Source organism: Passer domesticus, chromosome 27 (genome assembly GCF_036417665.1).
Source record: "Passer domesticus isolate bPasDom1 chromosome 27, bPasDom1.hap1, whole genome shotgun sequence".
Lineage (NCBI taxonomy): Eukaryota > Metazoa > Chordata > Aves > Passeriformes > Passeridae > Passer > Passer domesticus.
In genome coordinates this window covers 3,537,853-3,565,773 of record NC_087500.1, presented here as the reverse complement: position 1 = coordinate 3,565,773, position 27,921 = coordinate 3,537,853, and the positions used below count along the sequence as shown (strand labels likewise).

General features: G+C 52.0%; 2 protein-coding genes across 2 annotated transcripts; one reads left to right on the top strand and one right to left on the bottom strand.

Moving 5' to 3' along the window:
- Positions 1 to 18: 18 nt before the first annotated feature.
- Positions 19 to 6,309, top strand: CNP (2',3'-cyclic nucleotide 3' phosphodiesterase). The gene is made up of 4 exons (XM_064400073.1): positions 19 to 170; positions 2,277 to 2,946; positions 3,480 to 3,622; positions 4,144 to 6,309. The coding sequence occupies exons 1-4, from the start codon at positions 168 to 170 to the stop codon at positions 4,594 to 4,596; spliced, it is 1,269 nt and encodes a 422-aa protein (XP_064256143.1). The 5' UTR covers positions 19 to 167; the 3' UTR covers positions 4,597 to 6,309.
- DNAJC7 (DnaJ heat shock protein family (Hsp40) member C7) lies at positions 6,241 to 27,866 on the bottom strand. Its single transcript, XM_064400064.1, has 14 exons — positions 27,622 to 27,866; positions 20,155 to 20,243; positions 19,789 to 19,913; positions 19,589 to 19,702; positions 19,211 to 19,285; positions 17,402 to 17,520; positions 16,060 to 16,213; positions 14,757 to 14,921; positions 13,663 to 13,754; positions 12,564 to 12,637; positions 12,084 to 12,230; positions 11,749 to 11,901; positions 11,223 to 11,285; positions 6,241 to 10,911 (listed from the first exon to the last, which is right to left on the bottom strand). Exons 1-14 carry the CDS (start codon positions 27,849 to 27,851, stop codon positions 10,874 to 10,876), a joined length of 1,638 nt encoding a protein of 545 aa, XP_064256134.1. The 5' UTR covers positions 27,852 to 27,866; the 3' UTR covers positions 6,241 to 10,873.
- Between the last annotated feature and the right edge of the window lie 55 nt (positions 27,867 to 27,921).

Here is a 27,921-nt window from a genome sequence, read left to right as displayed (position 1 = left end):
GCGGGCCCCCCCGCCGGCCCGGGGAGGGCTCGGCCCGGCCCGGCCCGGCCCTCGGGGGCGGGCGAGTCCCGGGGCTATGAAAGGAGCGGCGGCCGCGCCCGCCCCAGAGCCGCTTCCCCGCCGCGCCGCTCCGCACCGGCGGCCGCCCCGGAGCCGCTGCCCTCACCATGGTAAGGGGATGGGGGCGAGGATCGGGGCTGGCAGCGGGGCCTAGCATCAGGACTGGGATCGGGACCGGGACCGGGCTGAACTCCGCCCGGCAAAGGTTCCGGTGTCCCGGAGCGCCGGCGGCGTTGCGGACATGTGGGCGCTGGGTCTGGGGGGGACGCGGAGGCAACCGGGACCTGAGAACGGCCCCGGGGAGCCGTGGCTCCGTCTGGGGGTCCCGGGACACCCTGGGGGCTGCCGGGGCACGGGCAGAGCGGGAGCGGGAGCGATGGCTCCCCCCACGCCAGCCCCCGTTCCGCGGGGAGCAGGGGACAAGCGGGAGCTTTGTGGGGGCGGCTCAATGGGAGATTGTCCGGCCGGACCCCGCTCCGCCGGGCTCTGCGGAGCCTTTGTCCGCCCGGCCCGGCCCGTGAAGGCGCCCGTTGTCCCCGAGCCGGCGGCGAACAATGGCCCGGGGGGGGCCGCGATTGTTCCTTTGTTCACGGGGCTGAAAAGCGCCTCAGTCCCCTGGGCAGCTGCCGCGGCAGAACAGCGGCCCCGGTGCCCGCCCGCGGGACAGCCCGGCCCGGGACAGCCCGGTGCGGGGACAGCCCGGCCCGGGACAGCCCGGTGCAGGGACAGCCCGGCTCGGGACAGCCCGGTGCGGGGACAGCCCGGCCCGGGACAGCCCGGTGCAGGGACAGCCCGGCCCGGGACAGCCCGGTGCGGGGACAGCCCGGCCCGGGACAGCCCGGTGCGGGGACAGCCCGGCCCGGGACAGCCCGGTGCAGGGACAGCCCGGCCCGGGGCTGTCCGGCCCTGCGAGCCCCTGGCAAGCGGGGCACCTGTGCTTGAGAGAAGGAGCAGCGCTCCAGGAAACTCACTGGCTTCCTCCGGTGTGAGCGCTTTGAGCCCCGAGTGTGCGGGGAAAGCAGCACGGGGGTCGCCGGGGAGCACACAGGTCCCTGCTGCTCTCAGTTTGTCCCCGGCTGGGTGTGAGGATGCAGCTGAGCCCAGGGCAGGCAGTGTGGGGTCGTGCTTCTGCTCCCAGGGCATTTGGAACCAAAACCCACCTGCATCTTCTGGAATAAAGAGATGAGGAATCAACATCTGAAAAGTGTTTTTTAAAAAATGCAAACTGGAAACATTTTTCTGGGCCTGGCAGAGCAGTTATGTTTTACGTAAAACTTCTCAATTTTTGCATCAAAGGCAAAACTCAGTTCTTGGGCATCACTCCCACGGTCCAGTGGATCCCAGGCTGGGCTGGCCCTCAGACAGCTGGGGGATGGAAAGTTCATGTATTGACCCAACAAAAAATGTCTGCCTCGATGCTATTGAGGACTCGCACAGCTGAAGAAATCCCACGTTTCCTTTCAGTCCCGTGTTTTCCCAGGTCCTACTGGGAATTAATGTGGGATTCTGCTAACTGCAGCTGCTGGCAGGAGGGGAGGCACAGCCATGCCAGCGGCATCTCCCGCTCACTGCTGCCAACCACGAGTGTCTGATTTCCTCCAGCACTCGAGGTTTCACTTTCGAGTTCTGCCTTGCAGCTGCTGGGAGGGGTTTGGCTTTCCTGGAAGCCGTCTCAGTTGCTCTTCCCAAGAGGAGCCCAAATTCCCTCCTGTGAGGGAGAGACAGCACCATCCTTGTGCTGCTCTAGGAAACAGCCTGAGAACAGTTTGTGATTCAGGTGAAGGGACAGGAGTGTGGCAGCTCTCAGCCTGCTGGGACTTTCAGTTCCCCTTGGGCTCCTCCGCGGGTCACCGCCCTCGCATCCGGCAGCCACAGGTGTTTGTTCAAGTGTTCAGACTAAATGTGCCATACAAGGAGCTCTGCCTGGGCTGGGGCTTTGTGGCAGCCTGAAAAATCCCCTCCTAGCAGGGCAGGACTGCAGCTGCCGAGGCCAGAGCGGGGAGCAGGGCTGAACCTTCAGCCCTTGGGTGGGATGCAGTGGATCTCTGCTGTGCAACCAGCCAGAGCAGCGGTGGGAGAAGGTGTCAGCTGAGCACCCAAGCGAGGCAGTGTGGGGGAGATGCTCCCTGTGCCCATCCTTTCCGCTAAAGGTCCCAACAGGGCCACATTGTCCCTGGGGTTCCTGCCCTGCAAAGTGTTTTCTCCTTCCATTTCAGAACAGAGGCTTCTCCAAGAAGAGTCACCCTTTCCTGCCTAAAATATTTAGAAAGATGTCTACTCAATCAGCGAAAGAGAGACCCGAGAGTTTGCATTTCCCGTTCCTGGACGACGAAGACACCATCTCCACACTGAAAGAATCCAAAACCTTTTTCATCCTCCGGGGCCTGCCTGGCAGTGGGAAGTCCACCCTCGCCCAGGCCATCCACGACCGCTACAAAGACGCCTGCAAGGTCATCTCTGTTGATCACTATAAAATTACACCACTAATAAGAAGCGCCATTCCCGAAGAGTACTCCAAGGTGGATGAGGATCTAGTTGACTATTGCAAACGGGAGGTCAGCGTCATTGTTTTGGATGACACCCACCACGAGCGGGAGCGGCTGGACCAGCTCTTTGACATTGCTGACAAGTACCGCTACAAAGTCATCTTCGCCGAGCCCAAAACCCCCTGGCGCTTGGATTGTCCCCAGCTAAAGGACAAGAATCAGTGGAAACTGTCTGTGGAAGAGCTGAAGAAGATGAAGCCGAGCTTAGAGAAGGAATTCCTCCCCATGTATTTTGGGTGGTTTTTGAGCAAAAGAAGTTCGGAGATCCTGAGGAAGGCTGGCCAGGCATTCTTGGATGAGCTTGGGAGTCTCAAAGCCTTCAAGAAGGAGAGTAAATACTGTATGTATTGATGTTCTCTTACCACATTCTTACCTGTTGATGTTAACGAGTCTGATTAGCTTCTAAAATAAATTTCTAACACTGCCAATGAGAAAAGCTTTTTAAAGCTACTAACCTGGCCTTCATAGTTGACAAAGTTGCTTTTATAAATAAAAATAAAGAGCTTTTCTCAAGTCTGTTTAGGTCTGGCCCCACAGGGCACTGAGCTCAGGTGGCAGCAGCAGGACATGGGATCCTGGGTGTCCCCTGGTTCCAAGGGGTTGGGTGGGAAAAAGGCAAAGGCAGAGAAATGGGAAAGGCTGAACAAGCCACCAGGTTTAAGATGAGCCACAATGATGCACAGGAGCTTCTGTTTTTTGTCTCCATCTGCAGTGAGCCTGGGGGGAGGGAGGGGTTTGGTTTCCCACCCAGCAGTCAGAGAGATGAGATGTGAAGGCTGAGGTAGGGAAGGGAGCTGAGATGGGACCAGGGCTCGTGGGTTGACATCAGGGGGATCACTTTGTGACAGTGACATTGTTCACCTATATCTGCAGTTCCTTCTGCTATCGAAGATCCCAAAATAAAAATAGATCTCACCAGCTACTTTGTGAAGAGGCCACCTGGGGTCCTGCACTGCACCACGAAATACACCGAGTTTGGAAAAGCAGCTGGAGCCGAGGAATATGCGCAGCAGGAAGTGAGTGTTGGGGTCCCACCTCCTCCCCATGTCCCCTCCCTGCCCTTTGGGGTGTCCATGAGCCTGGGAGAGGGTTGGGGATGGCTTTGCTGTGACTCAAGAGGCCAAATGTAGGGACAGGAACTACATCCATATGGCCCATGCAGAGAAAACTCCAAACTGTGGACATGGTGATTTTTTGTTTCCTGTTTCCAAACAAAATACTCCCACTTTCCCCAATCACACATGACTTCCAGCATCATCGCTGACAGCTTGACTGAATGATGATGAATTGAGGTATTTAGATCCCAAGATTGATTATTTCAGGGCACATAAACCCAGGTTAAATATTGGAATTTGTGAAGGACAAAGACATTACCAGCTCCAGAGCTGGGACAACAGGCCCACCTTCTCCTTGCTCTGGGCATTTTGACCATGTCACAGCAAGAGCTGCCATGAGCAGCCACACTGTCCCCAAGCCTGGGGACAGTGACTCCCCACCCACAGCACTAACACTGTCCTGGTGTGTCCCTCTCCTGCAGGCAGTGAAGTCTTCCTACGGCAAAGGCTTCACCCTCTCCATCTCGGCGCTGTTCATCACCACAAAGACTGTCGGGGCTCGCATCGAGCTGAGCGAGCAGCAGCTGCTGCTGTGGCCCGGGGATGCTGACAAGATCCTGCCCACAGACAACCTGCCCCGGGGCAGCCGGGCCCACATCACCCTGGGCTGCGCCAACGGCGTCGAAGCCGTGCAGACGGGGCTCGACCTGCTGGAGTTTGTGAAGCTGGAAAAGGCAGGGAACAAAGGGGAGCAAGTGGGGGAAATTGGAGGGGGGAAGCTGCTGTATTTTGATAATGGTATGTGGATGCTTGTCCTGTCTAAAAAGATTGATGTGAGGGCGATATTCTCGGGGTACTACGGGAAGGGAAAACTCGTGCCCACGCAGAGCACCAACAAACGGGGCGCTGCCTTTAGCTCCTGCACCATCATCTAGAGCGCAGGCAGGGCAGCTCCTCGGTTTGTTTTTAAAAGGCAAGTAACTCCTGTAACCTTAAAAGTGTAAAGAGAAATAATTCTACCTTTACTAAAGTCAACCCTCCTGCCCACCCCAGCGTGAAGCCTCTGGGGAGTTATCGGCCTCAGCAAAGGAAGAAAACAAGCAACTCCTGACTGAAACTGTCACGGATTTTAATGTGAGTTTTGGAGGGAACCTGCTGGGCTGTCCTGCTTGTTTTCTTCCTTGGAGAAAGATCAACTCTGGGGCTTTTATTGCTTCCCTCTGAACCACAATCGTTCGATCTGTACCTGCTGGCACTGACCGAAGCCTGTCAGTTGCTGTTCTGAAGCCAAGGGAACTGCAGGATGTCCCTCCCCTCCCACCCCCAGGGACTGACATTGGCCATTCTGGCAGCTGATGACAGGGCCAGAACTAGTGAGACCCAGGCGTGGGTCACTCCTGTCAGGAGTCCTGCCCTTACCAAGGGTTTGGCCCTGAGGACAGACCCTGCTAAGGGCAGCAGGTCCTGGCAGCCCAAATCACAGCTGCCCAGTGGGCTCCATCCCAGTCCTGTCCCTCACAGCAGAGATGCTCTGGGGACAGCCAGGAGGAGGGCACTGTGCCAGGTGATGCCTTAAAGACACCAACTTTGGGGAAATCAAGTGAAACACCAGGACAGGGAGCCAATTCCCTCCACCTGGGCTGGACCAAGCACATCCCGTGTCCTGTAGGGAACAATCCTGCCTTGGCAGGGAGTGGAAGAGATGAACTAACATCTTTTCCATCTTATTTGATAGAAACTAAAATCATGTCTGAAGTACACAACTGGACTTCATGCAAGATTTTACTCCCTTCCTCTAATGCACTTGAATGTTAAGAGTTAGGCTGGAGTAACCCTGTAGTGTAGGAAGTGGAGGCACTGTAACCTTGTAACTCATGTCTGCTCGAACCTAAACCCCAGCTGGAAGTTACTGACCCAGCACTTGTGTCATTAAATGTGTTTTATTGCAACCTGGCTTTGTGCTGTGCCAGGCCCTGGCCCAGCTCCTGGGCATTGTTTAACACAAAGCCCCACTAACAGCCCCAGGTAAGGTCCCAGCTCGACCTCCTGCCCTGGCTCAGGGTCTGGGGAGCAGCAGAGTGACATTAACCCAACTAACACTGTAAATACTGACGGTGTTTGAGGCGTGGGCTGGGCTGGGGCTCACCCCGAGTCCAATGTTGCTGGGGCAAGGAGCATTTCTCTCTGACTGTTGAGGCCAAAAGCAGGGAGAGCTTTGGAGCTTTTGTGGTACCAAACACTGTGCTGTGAAAGCAAAATACTTCCTGCTGATCAGAAGCAAAGAATAAGAATAAATTCAAATTATACCATAAAATAGTGAGCTATAAACCCACGCAGAGCACCTTCATGGAGAAATCCCTCCAACCTTCCACACTGGCAGCAGCTGAGTGCCCAACGCTCAGCCAGGGCCTCTCCTGGCAGAACCTCAAGGGTTTGTTCCACCAAAGCTCTACAAGGGATTTGCCAGCACCTGCCCAGGGGCTGGCTGAGCCCACACCCCCAGTGCCCAGATCACTCCAGCATTGGAATACACAGCTGGAATATCTCCTTCATCTGCCTGTTCAAGAACAACAGTGACATTGTCGTCGTTTGAGTTTTTATTAGTTTGTACATCATATACAGTTTATAATAAAGTAAAACCGATTGCATATGGGTCTGCTCAGGCTGATTTCCCATACAAACACGGCATCAGGAGTTCTGCTAAGGAAGTAAACAACAAATATTCACATTTTTACCATTCACATCCTAGAAAGGTCCAAGAGGGACAGCTGGTACCGATGCGGAGCCCGGCTGGGAGAGGATGAGGAGTTTGGCAAAGCAATGGGACAGCAATTGCTCCATGCAATTCCCCTTTCCTCCCAGGGAAAGGTTGAGCTATGTACACTGAGGTAAACATTCCGAATTCCAATTCAGATAAATACGGCAGCACAGGGACAAGCTCCTCTCCAAGTGGCTTCGCATCGGTGCCTGGGTTTGTCCTGACTAATCCACAGAGTTGTGACCCACGTGCACTGTGGGGCTCTGGGTGCTCCCCGTGGCCCCTCGGGTGCTGCCTCACACCACGCTCTGTTCACAGGAGCCATCAGGGGTCACTGGGGACAGGGTGGGCAGTCAGACAGGCGGGGATGGCAGCAGGGCTGCTCATCCTGCTGGGCTCCCCACGGATCCTGCCCTGCCTGGCCACCCCTGAGCTCCACTCGGGTGCAGTGTCCCAGCAACAGAGCACAGCTGTCCCTCCAAGCTCGGATCTGGGTGAGGGAAAACGCCCAGCACTGCTCCAAGAAGGGATAACCCCTTCCATGATGGTGGGAGTGGGGAGAGCTGGGCCTGGCAAGGAAGGCCAGAGCGTTTCACATCAGCTCCCACAGTCATGCAGGGACCCAGAATGGCCCCACAGAGCCAAGGGCAGGGACAGCCACCAGCCACTGCCACCTACCCCTGGCACAGCCCTGCCACAGCTGCCCAGGGACTAGCACTGCTCCAGGGGGGTGCAGCACACAGTTGTCCTGTTCCCTAGGGAAGAGGAGGGGAAAGGACAAGGCACAAATTTGAACAGGATGAAAACCATCCATTAGAAAGAAGAGAATAGCTGGAGTTATTACTGAAACTGAGGAGGTCATTTGGAAATGGCAAAGCAGCACGTGGCCCAGCCCTGTGGCTCTCTGATGGCTGCAGGTCCAGGGCCAGCGTGGCTGCACAGGGACTGGCACCAGCCCCCATGTCAGACACAGCAGCACCCACTCTGTCTCAGCAGACACAGAGGGTGGAGGGGCCTGCTATTCCATGGACAATACTCTTGTACCTGAACAATTTGTCTTTCTGCCATTTTCCAACTTGCATTTCTGCATTTACAACAGCCAGCAGCACTGGGGATGCTGCTCACTGAACACTCCCAGGATCAAAACCAAATCAGGTACGTTTCAGTGCAGCCAAAGCAAGGAGGAACCTTAAGAGGGTGGCCACAACCTCCTGAATGGACTTCACAGCTTTCCACCCCAAACTATTCCACGATTCTATGAGCACGACCAGACAAAACCACATCCAAGGCAAAGCCCAACAGCCACACAATTCCTGATCTCCCTGCCAAAACTGCAGTCCTACAGCAGAGCCCTCCCATGCCAGCTCTGCCCACAGCCACACTCCTCACACACTTCTCTTCACAACTTTCCCAGGGAAGCTGACAGCCACTTGCCAGCTCTAGAGCATCTTCTCCCAACTTGGCTGGTGGAAGACACCCCCTGCCACACCAGCCTGGTCTGCCTCTCAGCCACAGCACCTCTGCTCTTTCCAGGCCCTTCTTGCTGGCAGCAGCTCTCACAGCACCAGCCATTCCCCCCTGGAGAGCCCTGGCAGGAGCTGCCAGGCTGAGAGTCACACCAAAGTGTGTCCATGCCACCACAGCACCACCTCCTGCACCTCTGTGTGCTCTCTGTCCTTCTGGGAACAGCACAGGCACTGCAGCTCTTGAAGATGCTCATTTGTGGTCTCTGTGGCAAATCCCTGCAGCCAGGGACCCCCCTGGGGCTGCAGGGCACACAGGGGGGCTGTGAGCAGCTGGAGCACTGGCACTCAGCTTCCCTGCAGCTACACCCAAGCACAACCCATGGACAATGCCCTGGAACCACCACGTGTGGAGGCAACACTCCAAGCAATGCACAGCTGAGTCCATTTTTTTTTGGAAAGAAGCAGAGTTTTGTGTCCCCAAGCCGTGCTGGGACACGGTGGAGGTCACAGTGCCACTGGACACTGCTGCTGCCCTGAGGTGCCAGGTGCCACCAAGCCCTGCTCAGCCCTGCTCTGTGCCAGGGGAACAGGGACTGCACAGGTCCCAGGGCACTCTGGGCTAGTGGAAAGTGTCCCTGCCCATGGCAGGGGGTTGGACTTGACAGCCTTTAAAGGCCTCCAAGCCCAATCCATTCCATGGTTCCATGCATTTGCCTTCACCTTGATTCACGTAACAACGTGCTGTAGAAAGTCTTGGCACTCACCATATGAATATTTAACTACATTAAATCATGCATTCATGTACAGGTTATAAATAGCTGCTGTATACATTTTCTCTCCCAGAAGCAGAGCCATTCCACTCCTGTGCTCCAAGGAATGGGCTCAGTCAGCTTGGAGAGAAGGAAGGGAGGAAGGAAGCTGCTCACACTTCCCTGGGGCAGGGGAAAATGAGAATAAACCCACTGACAGACACAGAACACGGCTCTGCTCAGCAATGAGAGACTGAGAACAGCCCAAACTGTACAGTGACATCAACACACACACAGGACGAGGTGTCATGGAACCAAAATGCCACTAAACTCTTGTAAACTCAGATTACAGTGCCAGGAAAGCTGGGGAAGCATCAGTGTGCATAGACCAGTATTTCAGTTCCCCACGTATTCACCATTTCAGAGCCTGAAAAGTGCCAGGCCCCAGCTGCTCTGGGTGCACCTGGGTGGCTCCATCCCTCACACTGCTGTGAAGGATGGCAGAACAAACGTGGGAGAGTTGGGTTTTGAAAGCACAACTCAGCACTGGCTCACTCAGAAAGCTGAGTTTCAAACGAGTTGTAAAATACTCTATTCTGCAGTGCTAAAATTGAAGCCCTTAAATTTTCCCTCTGTGAAAGCAGATTGTCAAGAATCCTGACCAAACACCACAGCAGGACCACCTCGAGGTCCTGCACCAGTCCCTGTCCTGCTGGAGGGCACACCCAGCCCTCGGGAAGGAGGAAGACAAAGACCTGGCATTCCAGTGATCACCTGGAGCAAGGAGCTCCCTGCAGTGTTTGCTCTGCTGTGGGAAGGCAAAGCAGCTGTTACAGAGTCCCTGGGAGCTTCTCTCTCACAAACAGCCATTCTCTGAGCTAACTCCAGCCTCCAGCAGCCCCACGCTGCCAGGGTCAGCCCAGGACCCCCAGCCACAGCCCCTCACTGAGCACCAGCCCAGGACCCCCAGCCACAGCCCCACTGCTCCCCTCACAACCCCCTGGGACTGGGGCTGACAGCAGCAGGCTCCAGAACCACCAGACAGGAGCTCACACAGGGCACCTGGACAAGAAGGTGCTGCCCATGCTGCAGAGAAAAGGGGGGACCCTGCTGTAACACCACCTTTTGGGTGAAAATCAAACTGCTGACAGGCAGTGTCCCACACCAAACCCACCAGGACACAGCTCCAGGCCAGAGCTCATCCACCCCTCCAGCTCCTGTCCTGACACTGCCCAAAGAAAGTACAGACTGCCAGTTCAGAGCTGGACTTTGCATTTTCTTGCTGCTTTGGAGGAGTAAATCACTGCCAGAGGAAAACCACTCAGCCAGGTTAACTAAACACACAACTGCTGCACATCCCAAACCACCCAGGACCCCTGCCTGGAACTCACTTGGCATTGAAAGACTCACCCATGTCATGGATCAGTAACAGGAAATCACACATCAAGCTCAACAAAATCAAGTTTAGCACAAATATAAAATATTCAAGTGGATTAATTTAAAAAAGTACAGTGAAGGAATTCAGCCCAGAGCAAATTCAATATTCCCTTAAACAGGACAATCTTGGGAACACAAAGCCCTTAATTCCAGCTGCATCACAGGGAATTCTCACATAAGCTGCTCTTTGAACTCTAAGCAGCATTTCTCTGATACAGAATTGTAAGCTCACATGTTATCATAGAAGTTTAATGCCCAAGTGGGCCTTGCTGGGAGAACCATGAAAAAAAAAAAAGAAATAAAAAGAGCAAAGAAGCCAGGCTTGCAGGTGAAATGGGATTGTACAAAACTGGATTGAGCCTTGGCAGTATTTCCAAAAGATTAACATAACTTACAAGTTACTCCAAACCCTGGACATGCTGCTTTGGAAGCAACCAGAACAAACCAGGAATTCTTTCTCCCTCACACATGTGGAGATTCTGGGAAGATTCCAGGAAATCCTCCGTGTTGAGGGGCAGAAGCAGCTGAAAGCACGGGCCAGCATGGAGGGACCAAAAGATTCAAAGCTTTATTTTTTTTTTTTTTTTTAATAAAGTTAACAGTAAAACAAAATTCACAAGCCTTCCCCTCCCGAGCTGGTTTCCTCTTCACACACACAACACACAAACAGAGGCTCCAACCCAGAAATGAAACTGCTCTAAGGACAACGAGACGTGATGGAGGAGGAGTCTGGGGCTGTCCGTATCCGAGGTTAAAAGAAGCAGATCAGGTATGTGTGGTTTGATTTGTGTTTGTTTGCTTCTTAGCCAAACTGGAAAAAGAAATTTCCAGGCCCAGAAGCTGAAAAAGAAAATGGAAGATAATCAGGACTTTTCAAATCCAAATAGGTTTAGTGTAATCCTAAGCAGCACGTGGATGGCCAAGCCCACACACAGCTCCAGAATGAGGAGTCCCCAGGTCTGTGGCTTTGGAACCCAGAAGAACCAGAACCAGCTGACGCTGTGCAGGCAGAACTTGGAAAGAGCTTTTAGGTTTGTGCAACAACCAAATGCTCTCCTGAAGCAGCAGCACATCCACTGGGAGCCCCAGCTGCCCTGCCAGGGATCTGTGTACTCACGATTCCACGGCTGGGAGGAGAACATCTCACCTACCTTCAAAGCTGAAGCCCCCTGGCCCGCTGAAGAAGGCCTTGAAGATGTTATTTGGATCAAATTCTACAGGGGAGAGAAGGAATTCATGAGCTGCAGTGAAACAGGCATCACATTCCCACAGTTCAGGAGCTGTCAGCTCACTGAGGCTCCAGAGTGTCCCAGAAGGGGACACAGGGCTGGCTCCCAGCACCTGGGGCCAGGCAGTGACCACAAACAGGTAAAGCAGCTGTCCCAGAGAGAACCTGCCACAGGGCAGCCCAAGGATCTGGATAAGCAGCATTTAGGGATTCACAATGACTATTTACCACATCCTGTGGCAGATTTCTGCCCCATGGCAGCTACTGCCCACCAGCTGAGCCAACACCCAGCAGTGTCCCAGCCTGCTCCCAGCTGCACCACTCAGCTCATCCCAGTGTTACAGGGACTAAACCAAGTGAATTCATGGAACCATTCCCAGCAGCAGGCTTGCTTTAGGCAGATTCTAAAGGGTCTGCTGCCATGGCAGGGTATTGTGAAGAACACTGACCTCCCATGTTTAATCCATCCTCTTCCAAGTCCTGCCCACTGTCATAGCGAGCCTTCTTCTTGGGATCTGACAGGATGGTGAAGGCTTCACCAACCTCCTTAAATTTCTTCTCCTCTTCCTTCTGTACTTCTGCACTTGCTCCACTGTGTCGGTCTGGGGATACACAAACAAGCAGGAAAAAGCTTTTAATTTCTAGTACAAATGGATAATGTTAAACACTCCCAAGCTCCTTCCCAGAACATCTCAGAGCTGCTATTTGCCAGAAATTCCCTCTCCCACACACATTTGTGCCTCAGTGGTGGCTGCACAGGGCACACGAGGACAGCTGGGGGTACCTGGATGGTGCATTAGTGCTCGTTTCCTGTAAGCCTTCTTGATCTCATCTTCAGAGGCGTTTTTGTTCACCCCCAGGATTTTGTAGTAGTCTTTCCTTTTGCTCTTTTTCAGTTCCACCTGTGCATTCTTTAGCAGCTGCTTGTGTTCTGGAAGGGATCACAACACCAGGGGAGGAGTTACTCCATCCTTTCCACTTCAGGCCACTCAAAAAGCAAGGGGACAGTCAAGACAGGAAGCAAAACCAGACATTCTGAACCCAGTGCACTGCCTTAGACATAAGCTGAATTATCACCTCAGCATTCAGAGCTGGGAGAGAAACCAGACCAGAGACAGGGATCTCCAGTGCTTCTGAGGGCTTTTCCAAATTGTCCTGCTGGGGTACTAGGCTGCAAATCACAGCATAATGTGGGGGGAAAAAAAGGAACAACAAAAAATTGCCAGTTCAGGGAAATTTATGAACAGAGTGCTCTTGCGCTCACCTTTTGTTTTCTCTGTCTGATAAACCTTCTCATAGTCTCTTACAGCATCTTCATATTGCTCTGTGTCCATGTAACTGTGGAAAGAAACACAGGTGGCCAAGGTGTCCTTCACAGGAACACCAGAACAGGTTCAGTGCAGGCTGTCTGGGTGGATGTGGATTAAGAGAAGTGCTCTGGACTGCAGCAGATCAGATCTCAGAGGAGCCCTGACACTTGTGGGAAAGCCTGTCACAGGAACCTGCACTCTGGGTTCCAAGGGGACACTGTAAACTCCTCTGGCAGCACAAGTTCTGCTTTAACGACCTGATAATTCCAATATGCAGCTGCAGGAACTGATCCCAGCCAGCCTGAGCTCCAGGAAGCTGGGGCAGGGTCAGAGCTGGCACAGAGCTTCACAGTGACAGTGCTGGTCAGGATTGACAATCCTGGCACCTCCAAGGGACACATGTCTGTCTGTCACACCTCAGCCTTACTCACACATTGCCTACTCACTGTAACTTAGCAATTAGAGATGGAAAAGATTGATATTGGAGGTCTTTTTCAATCTCTTTTCCAACCACTGTAAATTTGCAATTGCAGACATGGAGAGAGAGGGGCTCTCTGGGACAGAACATCTATAAACACAGTCAGTGTCTATAAACACAGTCAGTTGAATCAAGTTTTAGAACAAATCCTCCCTAAATCCTGTTCAGATCATATATGAGGAAGGATTTCCTCACTGAAAGGGTGGTCAGGATTGAAACTGGTTGCCCAGGGGGGTGGTGGAGTCACCATTCCAGGAGATGCTCACGGAACAACTGGATGTGGTACTCAGTGCTCTGGTCTACTTGACAAGACTGTAATTGGTCAAAGGTTGGTGCCAATGATTTTGGAGGTCTTTTCCCACCCAAATGATGCCATAAATACACCATCAAGAGGCAGTGCCAGACCCAGGCAGGCCGGAGAGGCCACAGAGAGCCACCCCCATCTCCTCAGAAGCACAAGGAATAAATTCAGAGCTCCTTCCATTCAGTCAAGCTCCAGATGTGTGACGCTGTCCCTCAGAGCTGCCAGGGGGACACTGCTGTCCCCACAGGTGCCCGTGGCAAGGTGCACTCACCACTGTGCCCTCCTCAGGTAGGCTTTGACGTAGGTGTCGTCCAGCTTCACCGCGTTCGTGCAGTCGTCGATCGCTTCTTCAAGTTTCCTAAGCTGCAACACCACACGAGAGAGTGAGCCCCACACAGGGAACAAACTGCACCACGGCTTCAGGCTAATGAAAGGTGTGAAGAACCTGGGAAAATCTCATTGTTTTCTGTATCTCTGGCTAGGATTTTTTTTCCTGTTTCCCACAAATACAGAGCTTTTGTTCACTGGGAAAAAAAAACCATCAGAGGCTTGGGCAGTGACATGACAGAGCTGTGAGGTGCTTCTGTGTAAGAAATGCACTCAACACCAAGGGCCTTCCTGATAACAATCCCAATTCTGTGTCCAAACTAATTCCTGGGCAGGAAGATAAACCCAAAAATATTTAAAAGAAATCTTTTTTAGAAGAAGTGTTGTTTGTTTTCAGACACAAACATGGAAGACATGCATTATGTGGCCTCCAGCTCATCCCACTTCCCAGGTTTTGGGAACAGTCTGTGTCTCTTGACCAAGTGGGGGTGTCTGGGGAAGCAGCATCAACACTGGGGCAGCTGAGGAAGGAAAATGCCCAGAGGACACAGGGTGGGAATTGGGAGCACTGTCACATGACTGTTTCTCTGGATAGTGCAGGACTAAACTTCAACAGCAAACTGAAGAAGTGTCATGGGGCTTTAAATTAGGTCTTGTTTTTAACATAAAAACACAAAGCAAGACATGATTTATAAAAATAACAGGAAAATAAATCTGTTCATTCCTGGGAAGGAAACAAACAGAGACAGGGGTGCTTTTTGCTGACTAAGATAAGGCTGAAGCATGTCCCTCCTCTCCCTCCCACTCTGTGCAGCCCAAGTATTTCAGTTTTGTTTCTGCAGGAGTCAACTGCTGGCTGTTGGGAACTGATCCAAGTATTGTGCAAGCACAAAACCCTGAAACACTGCCCATGGCCTCAGAGATGCAGCTGCCCAGCAGCCAGGGGAGGCTGTGCTTTCCAAAATAACTGATCTGTGGTTTATCACTGCCATGGTGAGGGATATGGCAACAGCTACCTGCCAGGTGAACATCCCTTACCTTTGAATTAACCGTCCCCCTGTTGCAGTAGAGTTTGGCATTTGTTTTGATATTATTTGGGTCTATTCCTAGTGCCTCTGTGTACAGTTCATATGCTAGTTTGTAGTTGCCTTTCTTGAATGCTTTATTCCCGTCTTCCTTCTTCGCTTTAAGTGCTTTGGCATTCTGAAAGGAAACACACCTGGGTGAGGACACGAGGTCAGGGGGCCAAGCACCTTGTTCTGCCAGACAAGGGTCCTGAGACACAACAGTTCTGCTCTGCTTTCACACACTGTGCAGGACACAAGTCACAGCCTTGCTCCAGCAGCTGAAATGATCTCACTTTGCCTTTCCCCCAAGAGAAGCACTAAGGAACAGCCAGTGCCAGTTCCAGGCATCCTCCATAGGAAAAAGGCTGCCTAATTTTTAAGAAGGGAACATGACAGTGCAGTAAATTTATGGGTTAAAATAAAAGGACCAAGAGTTCACTTTTTGAGAGTACATGAACAGATTTAAAGTAAGTTGAAGAAGCACACCAGGGAAGGAGCAACTTGAAGGAACAGTGTTAAATGGAAGTCAGGGTATTTGCCCGGATATTGGACCTGAAAGTCAGGAGGTCCTTTAAAACCAATGTATCTGGTTTTACTGCTGCTCTGTCTGACCAGGGAACAAAGAAGAGTGAAGGGGAGGATGCTTCAAAGTATCTGCTGAGAAATAGTTTCTAGGAGCATGGTTTTATCTGAGGCAGCAGCTGGTTGTCTTTGGGAAAGGTTGGACACACTGCCTGCTCCTGGAGATCTGGGAAAGCCAATTGTGGGATTTGCTGGGTGCCCAGGATGAAGGAGGAATTGAGAATCTGATTCCATGTTCTTAGAAGGCTCATTTATTATTTTATTGTATTATATTAAAGAATGCTATACTAAACTATACTAAATAGAGAAAGGATACAGACAGAAGGCTTAACAAGATATTAATAAAAATCTCATGACTGGTTCTGGAGTCCCAACACAGCTGGATGGTGGTTGGTTATTAAGTCAAAACAATTCACTCGAAACCGATCAAACAACCACCTGTTGGATAAACAATCTCCAAAGCAGCAAAACACAGGAGAAGCAATCACATAATTACTGTTTTCATTTTTCTCTGAGGCTTCTCAGCTTCCCGGGAAAAGAAATCCTGGTAAAGAGATTTTTCCAGAAAATATGACAGCGACAGCCAGCGATGAGGGCGGGAGAAGGGATTGATCCAACAGAACCAAACTACGTGTTGAGTTTAAAAAAAACCCCAAATCTGGTGACTTTCCAGCCCCATCTCCACCACTTACCCGGCAGGCAAGGCAGGCCTTCTCGTGGTCAGGGGCCATCCTGAGGGCCTGCACGAAGAACTGCACGGCCTTCTCGATGCAGTCCTCGTAGTAGAGGCACAGCCCGCGCACGTAGAGCGCGTCGGCGTTGGTCGAGTCCATGCGCAGGATATCGCTGCAACACAGCAACAAGCACATCCTCCCTGCTCCTGCCTCCTCCTGCCAGCCACGAGCACCTCCCTCCACTCAGCTACCCTTTGGCTGAAGCTCCCGGGTTGAGTGAATCTTGACGTTATGATTCAGAAGGCTGATTTATTATGATATATGTTATATTAAAATGATATATTCAAACTATACTAAAGGAATAGAGAGAAAAGGATTTATCAGAAGGCTAGGAAGAACTGGAATGGAATGCAATAACAACAGCTCCTGACTCCCAGAGTCTGAGCCAGCTGACTGTGACTGGCTGTTAATTAGAAACAACCAACATGTACCAATCACAGCTGTACCTGTTGCATTCCACAGCAGCAGATAGTTATTGTTTACATTTCTTTCTTGAGGCTTTTCAACTTCTCAGGAGAAAAAATCCTAGCAAAGGATTTTTCATAAAATATCATAGCTACAGTACCCAGGTATTTTAACAAGTCTGTGGTACAGAAAAGGCAAAAGGACAGAAGACTCCTCGAGCAGGATGGTTGGTGTGAATGGGGTTTGGATGCAGCTTCCCATGAAGGTTAATGGGGATAAATTCATACAATCCCTCCTCATCACAATGTTTGTTGGACAATACCCTTTTCCTGACCCAGAGATGGGGCAACTGAGATGCATTTAAAAAAAATTATTTTATTTTTAGTCTCATGTGAAGGATGAGACAATACAGATTTATAATTCACGCCATCACAATCAGAAGCCAACTATTTCCTAATTACAATACATTATAAGCATTTCTTGGTCTATCAGCTTTTTGCCACCCCATGCTGTAAATGCCTTAAAGGCAATCATCTAAAATTACCCCTCGTGGATCCCACTACAAGGCATCTTTCATAGTTCTATTTCTCCAAAGTATCTAGTCTTATTTGCAAGGCCCTCTTTTGAAACTTTCTTCTAGCTCCATTTCTCTCTCACCAATATCTGTCTCAAAGTTCTGACAGTTTCTCAGCACTTCTTGTCTCAAAGTTTCCATGTGGATGCACACTCTGTGTGCCTTCTGTCAAGCCCTAAAAGCTCTCTACAAATCCATTTCCCACAAAGATGCACTAAGGAATATTTGTATTTTCTATTCCCTCACTTATTCCATGCATGGAGCACATAAAGGCAGGACAGCCCAGCAGGTTCTCCTCAGCCCCAGCCCTCAGACACTCACCTGGCCACAGACTGTGCCTCGGGGTACCGGCCCAGCAGTGCCAAACACTCAGCCTTGAGGATTTTGAACCGGTGACAGGCGGGAGCGAACTCCAGAGCACGATCCATGCAAAACACAACCTGGGGTGGGAGAAACCACAGCCCTGAGCACAGCAGAGAGCCAAGGGCCTGCTCTGAACACCTGAGGTTTGGGTTTGACCAGGAAGGTGAGCGTGCAGACACCCACCTGCACTGCTGCTGGAAACGGACACGTTGCATTGGAAAATTTTCCTGCTATGCTTTTCAAGGTGCACACATTTTTCAAAGGTTGTGCTATTTTCCTGATGTGCTTTTCAAAGTATATGCCTTTTTGAAAGGTTGTGCTATTTTCCTGCTAGGCTTTTCAAAGTACATATCTTTTTTAAAGTTGTGCTTTGTGGGCCAAGGTCTGAGGCATCTGCTGTGTTACTGTGACAGAACACTACACAAGACTCAAGGGGCACCTGTAGGAGGTCCATCCCTGGAACTCTTCTAAACTGCAAACCCTAAAGAAAGGGCCAAGAAGGACAATCCTGCCCCTGTTTCCTGCAGTATAAAAGCACTACACAAGACTCAAGGGGCACCTGTAGGAGGTCCATCCCTGGAACTCTTCTAAACTGCAAACCCCAAAGAAAGGGCCAAGAAGGACAATCCTGCCCCTGTTTCCTGCAGTATAAAGCCATGTGGGAGGGACAGAAATTCAATAGATTGAGACAGTTTGGACTGGACAAAACACAAAAAAGTACAGTGCAAGGACTGATCTTCCATGGCCTGACAGCCATGGGCAGGGTGAGCTAATGGGTCTTTTCCATCCCTGCACTCTGGTGGGGACATCTGTGCAAGAACGGGGCATTGTTCCCCAAGGTTCATCTGCTCCTCAGCCCTGACATCACGGGGTCCTGCTGTGGGAAGCACTGTGCTCCAGAGCCAAGGGCTCCTGGTGAGGCAGGAGCAGCTCTCCAGAAACAAAGATCACGCTTCATGTCAGCCTCCCCAGTGAAGTGGGACTGGGGAAGTGAGGGACAGAGGCAGATGCCCAGGACGTGCCACACAGGCAGGGCAATTCCTACACAGGAAATTCACATTGATCACACATCCCATTTGCTCCTCAGAAACAGGTATGCAAAGCTGGGATTTACCCTTCCAAAATCTTGAGCTTAGCCTAAGAGTGACCTGAACAATGAGCTCAATGTACCAGACATTCTCTTTCTGGGATAAATCTGAGCCTTACATGCATCCACAGCACAGAAACAGTTGCATGAGAAGTGCTTGGTGCCTTTCAGATTTCATGTTGTCATTTCTTGTTCTATCAAGTCAGTACCAGCTGCATCCTGTTACAATCCTTGGGAAGAAAGATTCGGAAACTGTAAAGAGAATGCCCCATACAGATCTGCATTCCTCCTTGTATGACCTGGCACACAGCATGCCTTTTTTGTAATTTTTTTTTCTTTCAAAGTTGAGAAAGAAGAATCCTGGATATGCATTTCAGGAGCAAAGCTGCTAACAAAATCTGTCTCAAACAGCTCAATCATGACTCCACTCACCCTGCAAAGCAAACAGTGACAGAGGGTTGGCCTGAGCCAGTCACCTCCTCACTTGTCATTTGGCCAGTGCTCAGGGAGCACAAGCTCTGCCACTTTCAGAGCTGACCCAATTCACCAGCCAGCCCTGCTCCAACAGATGTGGCACAGCACCTCCAAATACCCAGCCAGGAAACCACCCACACACCTGCCTGGGCCATGCCAAGCACACCAGTTTTTATATAAGACCACACCAAACAAGTCAATCTCACCTTCCTGAAATCCCGTTTCTCAAAATCCACTTCAGCTATTTTTTCATACTCAAGCACAGTCGTGGCATTCTTCAGCTGAAAGACAGAACACACGAGTGCTGCAGGACAGACTCTGCTCTGAAATGCCACCAAGCAGCATTTGAACAGCCAAACCCTGAACGTCAGAGCCAAAACTACTGCAGACCACGGACCAATAATGCAGATGACATGAATGCTTTTGCCAGCATTAGAATCAGTTTGAAATAAAGTGACTGAACTGAGAGTCCAGGAAAATGTACCCTGTGAAAGAGATGCAACAGTGGCAGCTGCCTTACACCACTCTCCATTCCTCCTTTGGCCATCTCAGCCTCCTGAGCATCAATCTGAAGATCCTCTTACCTCCTGCTGTGCCTGGGTATTCTTATGATCCAGTTCTAAAACTCGTTGAAAGCAGCGGCTGGCAGCCATGGCATTCCCTAGGGAAAGGTGGCACTTCCCTTCCCGGAGATGGCCCTGGGAACACAGGGAAAAGGGATTTTGAAGAGCTGTAACAGGTGCAGAGAAGGGACTGAATGAGGTGCTTGAAGCTCTCCACGTACCCGTACAAAGCTGTCGTCCAGCCTGACTGACTGCTGAGCATCCTCCAGTGCTTCTCGGAACCTGCCCAGCATCATGAGCGTGGCAGCTCTGTTCCCATAATAACTGGCATTATTGGGACACGTATCTGGAGACAATGCAAGACTCATTATCAGTAATGCAGCAGCTGCACCACTCGTGGCACTTAAGAACATTGGCCCTGACTGGCATTATCGATCTGGTGACATTTCCCAAGGTAATTAAAGCAGGCAAGAGGTTTTCATTCAGCATGTGCTGTCAGAAACCACACTGGTGTGTTTGAAATCAGCAACCAGCTCCACTTTTAGACATGGTGTTCAGTAAAGATTGATATTATCAGCTGTTCTCACCTATGGCTTTTGTGTAGTAGTTGAATGCTTCGTTGTAATCTTTCTTGGCATAGTATGCATTTCCCTGCTCCTTGAATGCCTCTGCTTCTCTGAAAGGAAAAAAACACCACATTTTCAGAAGAACTGAGCACCAGACAGATTGTGACTACGATGAGCATTTGATCCCCAAGCAGTGTAACTGTTTAATGTTCCAAAGTTAAGCTGGTTCTTGTGAGATCTCCTCAGCACACACTGCCCAGCACACCCCATTTCCTGCTGGCTCCCAGCTACTCCAGCACTTCACCTGGGATACTCAGCAATATTTCCTGGCCAAATTTTACAGGGATGCAAGAGAAGCCTAAAGCCACCTTTGAGTCCACTCAGAGTCCAGCAGAACACCTGCTATGGAGTTCATCCATAGAGCTGCACCTCAGAACAAAAGAGATAGTGCTGGCTCTTCCAGGAGTCCCACACACTTACAAACCAGAGCCAAGAACAATTTCCACATTCAAAAGACAGCTAAATCAAAGAGAAATATGGGTACAAGCCTGCAACAGAAGCCTGGCACTGCCTTGGCAACAGGTCTAGAAATAGTCCTCACACTCAAGAGCAAGCATTTGCAGAGACAGTTTGGGACATTTAAAAACACACAACATATGGTTTAAAGCAGCTTCCCTTAAACTCTCGAAAGCAAAGCTTCCCCTGAGGCAAACCAAGGCCCTTCTCTTCCCTCATCTCCCTTCAGCCTTTCCCCTGCACAGGGCAAGAGGAAGAGCACATCACAGTGATGGAACGGCAAATGTGAGCAGTGCTCAGCAGGCTGACCTGGGAGAGAACAAAGGGAATTGTGTTGGAACAAGTTCCCATGTTTTCAGCCTTGCTCAGGCTGCCATTGGCCATTCCCACACAACCACCTCATGCAGGGGTTGTTTTCACTGAGCCATCACAGATTTCCCAGCTGGCAGAACAATGGACATTGGGAGCTGGGAAGTGTGCTCTTCACTTTCAGTTTTAAGTTTTGCTGTGTGCTACACCCCAGCTGAGTCCTGCCACAGCCTTGTAGGAGTTAAACCCTGGGAGGAGATGAGATGGGTGAGAAATGTGGCAGAACAAGGGGTAGCACACAGCCACTGCCCCCCAAGGGCCTTGTCCTGGCTCCTGGCTCAGCTCCTCCCACCCCTGCTCCAGAAAATGATGAAGTGGCCCACTGGAGATGGGAAACTGCCATCCTTCCTCTGCCAGAGCCCTCCCAGCATCACACCTGAGGCAGGTGCTGCAGCCTGGCTTTTCCTCCAGTACCCAGCAGAGTCCCAGGAGCTCTGCACTCTCCCAGAGTGATGTGCAACAAGGATATGCCTGTGGGGTGGATCCATATCTCAAGCATGAGGATGCAAACTCTCTGTGATTAAAATGTTTCCAAACACAACCACCTTTTTTGAATATTACAGATCAGATATCTAAATACGGTGGAAAAACTACTCGGCACTTCTGCACTTTTGGAACCCGGGCAGTAAAGAGTTTCACTGTTCTCTTGTTTTTGTAATTGCAGATAGAAAAGAAAATCACAGATCTTGTGAAAGCTCCTTCCCTCAGGTCTTTGTTGTACAGTTTAAAGAAATGGGTGAACAGTCTTAATGGCAGAACTCACCTGAGTCACCACCACAACCTGTCCAGCACAATGGGCTGAATCACAAATCTTTCAGCCATTTTACCTGTCCTGTCATGAGCAATTACCATCTAATAGACACAGCTAAAGGCTGCCTGCCAGAGCACCCCATCTGCCACAAACTGCTGGAAAGAGCAGGGAAAATGGGAGAAAGAAAACATAACCCTGGCAAAACCAATTTTCAGAAAGCACCGGCACTGCGAGATGCCAGAGAAACACTCCCACACAAAGATTACTGTTTTCTACTCTTTTTTATTGGTCTGTTGTCCCTTTAAGCATTTTAATACAGATCAATGTATCAACAAGTCACAGAGCCTCGGGTGACACTGGCAGAAAGGAGAGCACAGGTATTTCTGCTGCTCACATGGCCTAAGGCTTAGCAATGAAGATTGTGAAAGCAAATCACCTCTGCAGCACGAAGGCAAAGGACCTGCTGGAGCTGCCAGGCTGGGCTGGAGCTCCAGCACCAGGACAGAAGCAGCTCTGCCCTGTTGTGCCCTGATGACATACAGAGCACACAGCCCTTGTTTACCATGGCTCTGGCTCCAACAAGGAGAACTGCAGCCCCTGATCTCACTGGGGATTGTTTCAGCCCAACAGATGCTGGGGCCTGAATGAGCTCATTCTGCCTCCTGCGCTGCTGGGGCCTGCACTCCCCACTTGCTACTTTTGACACTGAAGAAGAATCGTGCTTTGCTAAAATACACCCCCAGCTGAATGGGTGTCTTTGTGACGGGGTTTGTGTCTTCACTGGGCTGCTCCACGCTGGACACAGAAACAGAGAAGAGCTGCACCAAGGAGCTGGGTAAGAAGCTTGTCTTTCATCACTCACATGCACCACAGGCACAGGAGGGGCTGGTGGGAGTGACTCTTCTTGCGAACTAGGCAATTATTTTTTTCTCTTTTATGGTATTTGTCAGCATCTCTAATACTTGAAGCACTTTGGTCCCAGTCACTGCAGAGAACCTGTCACCATGGAGTCATTTGGGTTGGAAAAAACCTTCCAGATCTTAGACACCGATCACCACCTTGTCAAGCAGGCCAGAGAGCACGGAGTGTCATGTCCAGTCACTCCTTGAACATCTCCAGGGATGGGATCAACAACTGCTCCCTGGACAACCCTTTCTGAGAAGAAATTCCACCCGATGTCCAAGCTGAACCTCTTCTGGCACAGCTGGAGACCAAGGAAGACCATTAGCAGCTGCATGTGCTGATGCTCTCTCCACACTCAAGCTCTGAGGACGGAGCTCGCTGCCTGCCTGGGGAGAGAGGAACCAGCACAAGGCTCCTTCTCCTCCCCGTGCCCTGTGAAAGCTCAGTCCCTGCTCGTTCCCAGCACAGCAGCTCTGGGAGAAGCCATCCTGTGCACAGTGACACAATCCCACGCTTGCCTAACAACTCCTGCCTCCTCCTCAGAGCTTCCACACGCTGCCCCCGCTCGAGTGCCGATCGTGGCTTCCACCTCCCACTCCAGCTCCCAATGAGACTCCTGCAGACACCTGATTTTCTGTCATGGGAACCTTCAGGGATCTGTAACCCAGCAGCTCCTGATCCAGATGTGCTTGGCACAGCCCCTGGGCAGGGATGTGCCAAGGCAATACCACCAGGGACAGAAATCCAACACCTAAGCAGGTGGCAGAGTCACTATCTCCCAGCTCTCCTGACCCTCACTCCCACTGCACTGCCTGCCTCCATTATGAAACGGTGGCAAAACCCTAAAATAGCCAGGATTTAAGGAAGGCTCCAAAATCCCATCCTGACCAAGTAATCTTTCCCGTTATGCTCTGGCAATTTTGTGCAGTTCTTGCAGAGGCTTTTCCATCAATAGGATCTGGTGCCTTTATCAGGCATTTTTGGGGGTGAAATCCCACCCAGATTCTCAGCTGTCAGATGTGACTCAGCCGCTGGGGTAAAATAAGTTGTGTGATCTCAATTCAGTTTACAGCAGGCAGATGTCTAGAGCTTAAAATTAGCCATCGTGTTTGCCCCTGGACACACAATACCCTCCCCTCCCTTCTTTCAGGACTTGGAAGAGAAACAAAACACTCCAGAAAGACACACAGGGTGCACTTCAGAGACCTGTCCTCAGGTGAGGTTCGACACCGAGTGAGGATTTAGGCATAAAGGAATATATATTTACAGCTTCCTCATGAGGGGCTGCAGAGGGGCAAGCACTGAGCTATTCTCTCTGGTGGCCCCTGGGAATGGCTGGAGCTGGGTGAGGGAGGGTTAGGTTGGATTTTAGGAAAAGATGCTTCCCCCAGAGGGTGTGTGGGCACTGGGGCAGCCTCACTGAGGCAGTGGTCACACACAGTGGTGTGTGACAGGCTGCTGTGCCCTGCTGGGCAGAGCAGAGCTGATTCCTGGCACATCAGCTCCCCCCAACGCACAGACACCATGGCAGAGACTCAACACAGCCCCCAGCCTGGGAAATCCGAGAGTGGACACACAAATATCGACATGGATGGGCAAGGACTCACCCATGGAAACGTAACAAAGGGCTGCCTGGAGCCTCCCCAGGAGCAGAGCTGAACCTGAACCCACAAGGTGCTCAAACCCTCAGAACGTTCCTCATAACTGAGGGCAAACTCAGAAGGCCAAAAGAGCCACGAGGACCAAAATACGCCACAAGAAATCCAAGAATGGACCCAAACCTTCCCTGCAGCCACGAGTGAGAAGAGCAGCCGAGCCCCAGCTTTAATTGTGCCGTTATGTAATTCCCGGAGCTCAGAATTAACCTAATTCCCAGCAATGGCCCCATCCTGCCTGGCAGGGCCACAGCACAACTTTTGTGAAAATCCATGGAAGGGTCTAGAATCAGCCTGAGACTGCTTTTTTTGATGGAAACAATTCCTTTTGAGTGAAGGAAGCCAACCAGCTTAAGAATTCCACAGGAACACAACTGCATCTACGTTACAATTCACCCCAAAATAGCATATTTCGTGTTAAGGAAATAGGTTGAAACTGTAGGTATGGATCACCTTTTCCTACTGGATAAATCAGCTGCCTAAGTTAGATATTCAAATACTTTGCAGATGCCCAGGGAAGCCAACAACTCCATGAGTACCTTCTGGTATGACCATGAGATCATAAAATAACTCCAGATGAGTAAAATGGGTTTATCACCCGGGAAACCCAAGTGCCCATTTACAGGCAGAACAGGAGAGCCACTTCCAGGTTATCCCAGAACGACCTGGTGCCCCTCAGGTGATTCACCCCCTCCTGCGAGTGCTGCCCCAAAACTGGCCAGAAATTACATTTATTCTGGAGGAGCCTCACTGAAATACACCTCACTCCACGCACTGGAAAAGCCTCTTGGTGCTCACCAACACCTGGCAAGCTCCAGGGAACACCTGCAGACCTGGCCAGTGACCCTCAGCCTGGCCAGCCCAGAACCTCCAGGACTCTGTGGGAGCCACTCCATGCTCATCCCTTTGCTGTGGGAAATGTTGATGCCCCCACACGTCCCAAGCCTGCAGCAGGGGCTCTGCAATCTCCTCGCAGTATTTTCCAGACAGCTGGAGGTTTTTTAACAAAACAAAGCTTCCATATGTTCCAGTGCTGAAGAAGGAGGAGAAAGATCCAGCCTGGAGCATGCACGGGAGCCAGAACTCAGAGGTGCCAGGAAGATGACAAGGAAATTCTCCCTGGCAAAGCTCCAGGGGCCCAAGCTCACAAAGCAGCTGGGAGCAGGGAAAAACTGTTCCCATGGGTGAGAAACCTTTAAAATTAATGAAGAAACAAGTGAGTTTTTAAGGGTGGCCCAGTCCTGCTCATCAGCTGCTCTGCACTGGTGCACCAAGGGATAAAATTAACACAATTACATCAACACTTTCTGCCAGGACCCCAACAATCCATGAGGCAGCAGCAGACAATAATTATCCTGTGACCACACTCCATTCCTGTGCCCTGGACACCCTGGGAGCCCTCTGGCATGTCTGCAGCTGCTTCAGGGCGTTAGTTACAGCCACTCTGAAAGGCAGATCTCCCCTTTTGCTCATTTTCTAACTTTCCAGTTGTATTAAGCTACCAAAACACAACTGTGCACTTGGACAAAGGTGAGTCCTTGAGCAAAAAATCCATATCCTGCTGTAGTGTAATCCCTAAACTGGACATGGAACCCTTGTTGTTGAGTTTTCATAAGGATTCTGAAAAGGTTTCCCCTTACTTTTGCTGATTTTTATGGAAGTGAGCGCAGATACACCCCCAAAGGCTGCACCAAATCAGTGTGTACCATGAGGAGCTCACCCAGCTCTTACCTGGGATGTTTCACAAACACCTGACACCTTCTGAGCTCCAACTCCACTCCCCAATACAGCATTATTGCTCTGATTTCCACGAGAGCAACTGAGCAACCACAGCAAAAGAGGAAGGGCTGGGGCAGGGAAGAGGTTAATGCACAGAACTGTAAAGAAATCAGGGTGTGAAGGTCTGGCTCCTCCAGAGCAACACCAAGGAATCAGCTCCTGCCCATATGGATCCCTCTTAGCCAGGGAAAGGTGCAACATTCCCAAGAGAACAGAAAAGGAAACATTGTGAAAGCACCTAATGAAAGAGGAAGGAAGACAGGAGCTGGAGGTCCCTACCTGCAGACACCTGTGCCTTCAGCCAGGTTTTACCTCTGAATTTCCACCCTTTCAAAGGCCACATTCCGCTTGCCCAGAGGGCAGGAGTGACGTGCCCACACAGCCTGTCCCAGCCCCGCAGGCTGGGCGATGCCCTCTGCCAGCCCCGAGTGCCTCTTCAGCAGCTCCTCCTTTCCTGCTCAGCAGGATCTCCCCAGGGAGCTGCTCCTCGGGCCTCAATTCCACAGAACCCCTCCAACGGGAGCCTGAAACCACCATCCCTCAGAGGCCACTTCTGGGCTTGTTTCCTCTTCTTCATTCCACTGAATCATCTCCCAGAGCAAACACCTCGGCTCCTCCAGGAACAGCTCTTTCCTTCCTGGGGTATGAACCCAGCCACTATGGAAAAACAGCGGAGTTTCCAGGACAGGAACCTCCCCACAGCTCCTGGGGTATGAACCCAGCATGGAAAACCACTGGAGTTTCCAGGACAGGAACCTCCCCACAGCTCCTGGGGCATGAACCCAGCATGGAAAACCAGTGGAGTTTCCAGGACAGAGACCTTCCCACAGCTCCTGGGGCATGAACCCAGCCACTATGGAAAACCAGCAGTTTCCAGGGACTTCCCCTCAGCTCCTGGGGGGAAAGCGTGTGGGAAAGGTGGGGATCCCACCTCGCCCTGCCTCAGGTGACACTGGCAGCTCCCCCTGGCACGGCACGGACAAACCGGGAGCTCCGGGATGATGGAGCACTCCCGGGGCAGCGCTCTGCGTCCTTCCCGTTATCCACGGCAAGGCAGGACGGAGTGGAACCCACTCGGGGCAGGATTCAAAGGGAGCAGAACCGGGAGAACGCGGGGACGGAGCAGCAAAGGGATCAGGAGTTTGGAGCCTCCCCTTCCCACGAGTTTAATCCTCCCCAGCGAGGGGGAGGACACCGGTGAGGGAGTGTGGCCCCGGGACACTGCATTTGTGGGCCACCCCGGTAACGGGTGCGTGTTCCAATCCCGGAGCTCGCCGGGACGCACCGGCACCGCAAACCCAGCGGCTGCCGGGCCCCGCGGCTGTCACCGCCCGCCCACAGCACTGTGCCCGCCCGGGCAAGCACCGACCGCAGCCCCGGAGCGCTCCCGGCCCTGCCGGGCACCGGCGGCCGGCCCGCACCGCGGGCCCTGCGGCACTGCGGCCTCGCCGGGCCGCGGCCCGCCCCCCGCGAGGGACACGGGCCGCCCTCTCCCCGCCCGGGCCGCCGCTCTACCTGCGCGCCTCCTCGTCGCTGTCGGTCTCGCCGGGCCCGTCGGGCGCCGCCATGACCACATCGCACTCGGCCTCAGCCGCCGCCGCCGCCGCCATCTTACCGCGCGGGGCTGGGCCGGACCGGGGCGGGGCGGGGCGGGGCGAGGGCCGGAACGGGCGGGCCCTCCGCCGGCGGGGCGGGGCGGGGCCCGGCCGGCAGGGGGCGCCCGCGGAGGAGCCCGGCGGCGGCATCGGGAGGGGCCGGTACCGGGAGGAGGGCGGAACCCGACCGGGCGGTGGGCGGGGCTTATCCAGACCACGC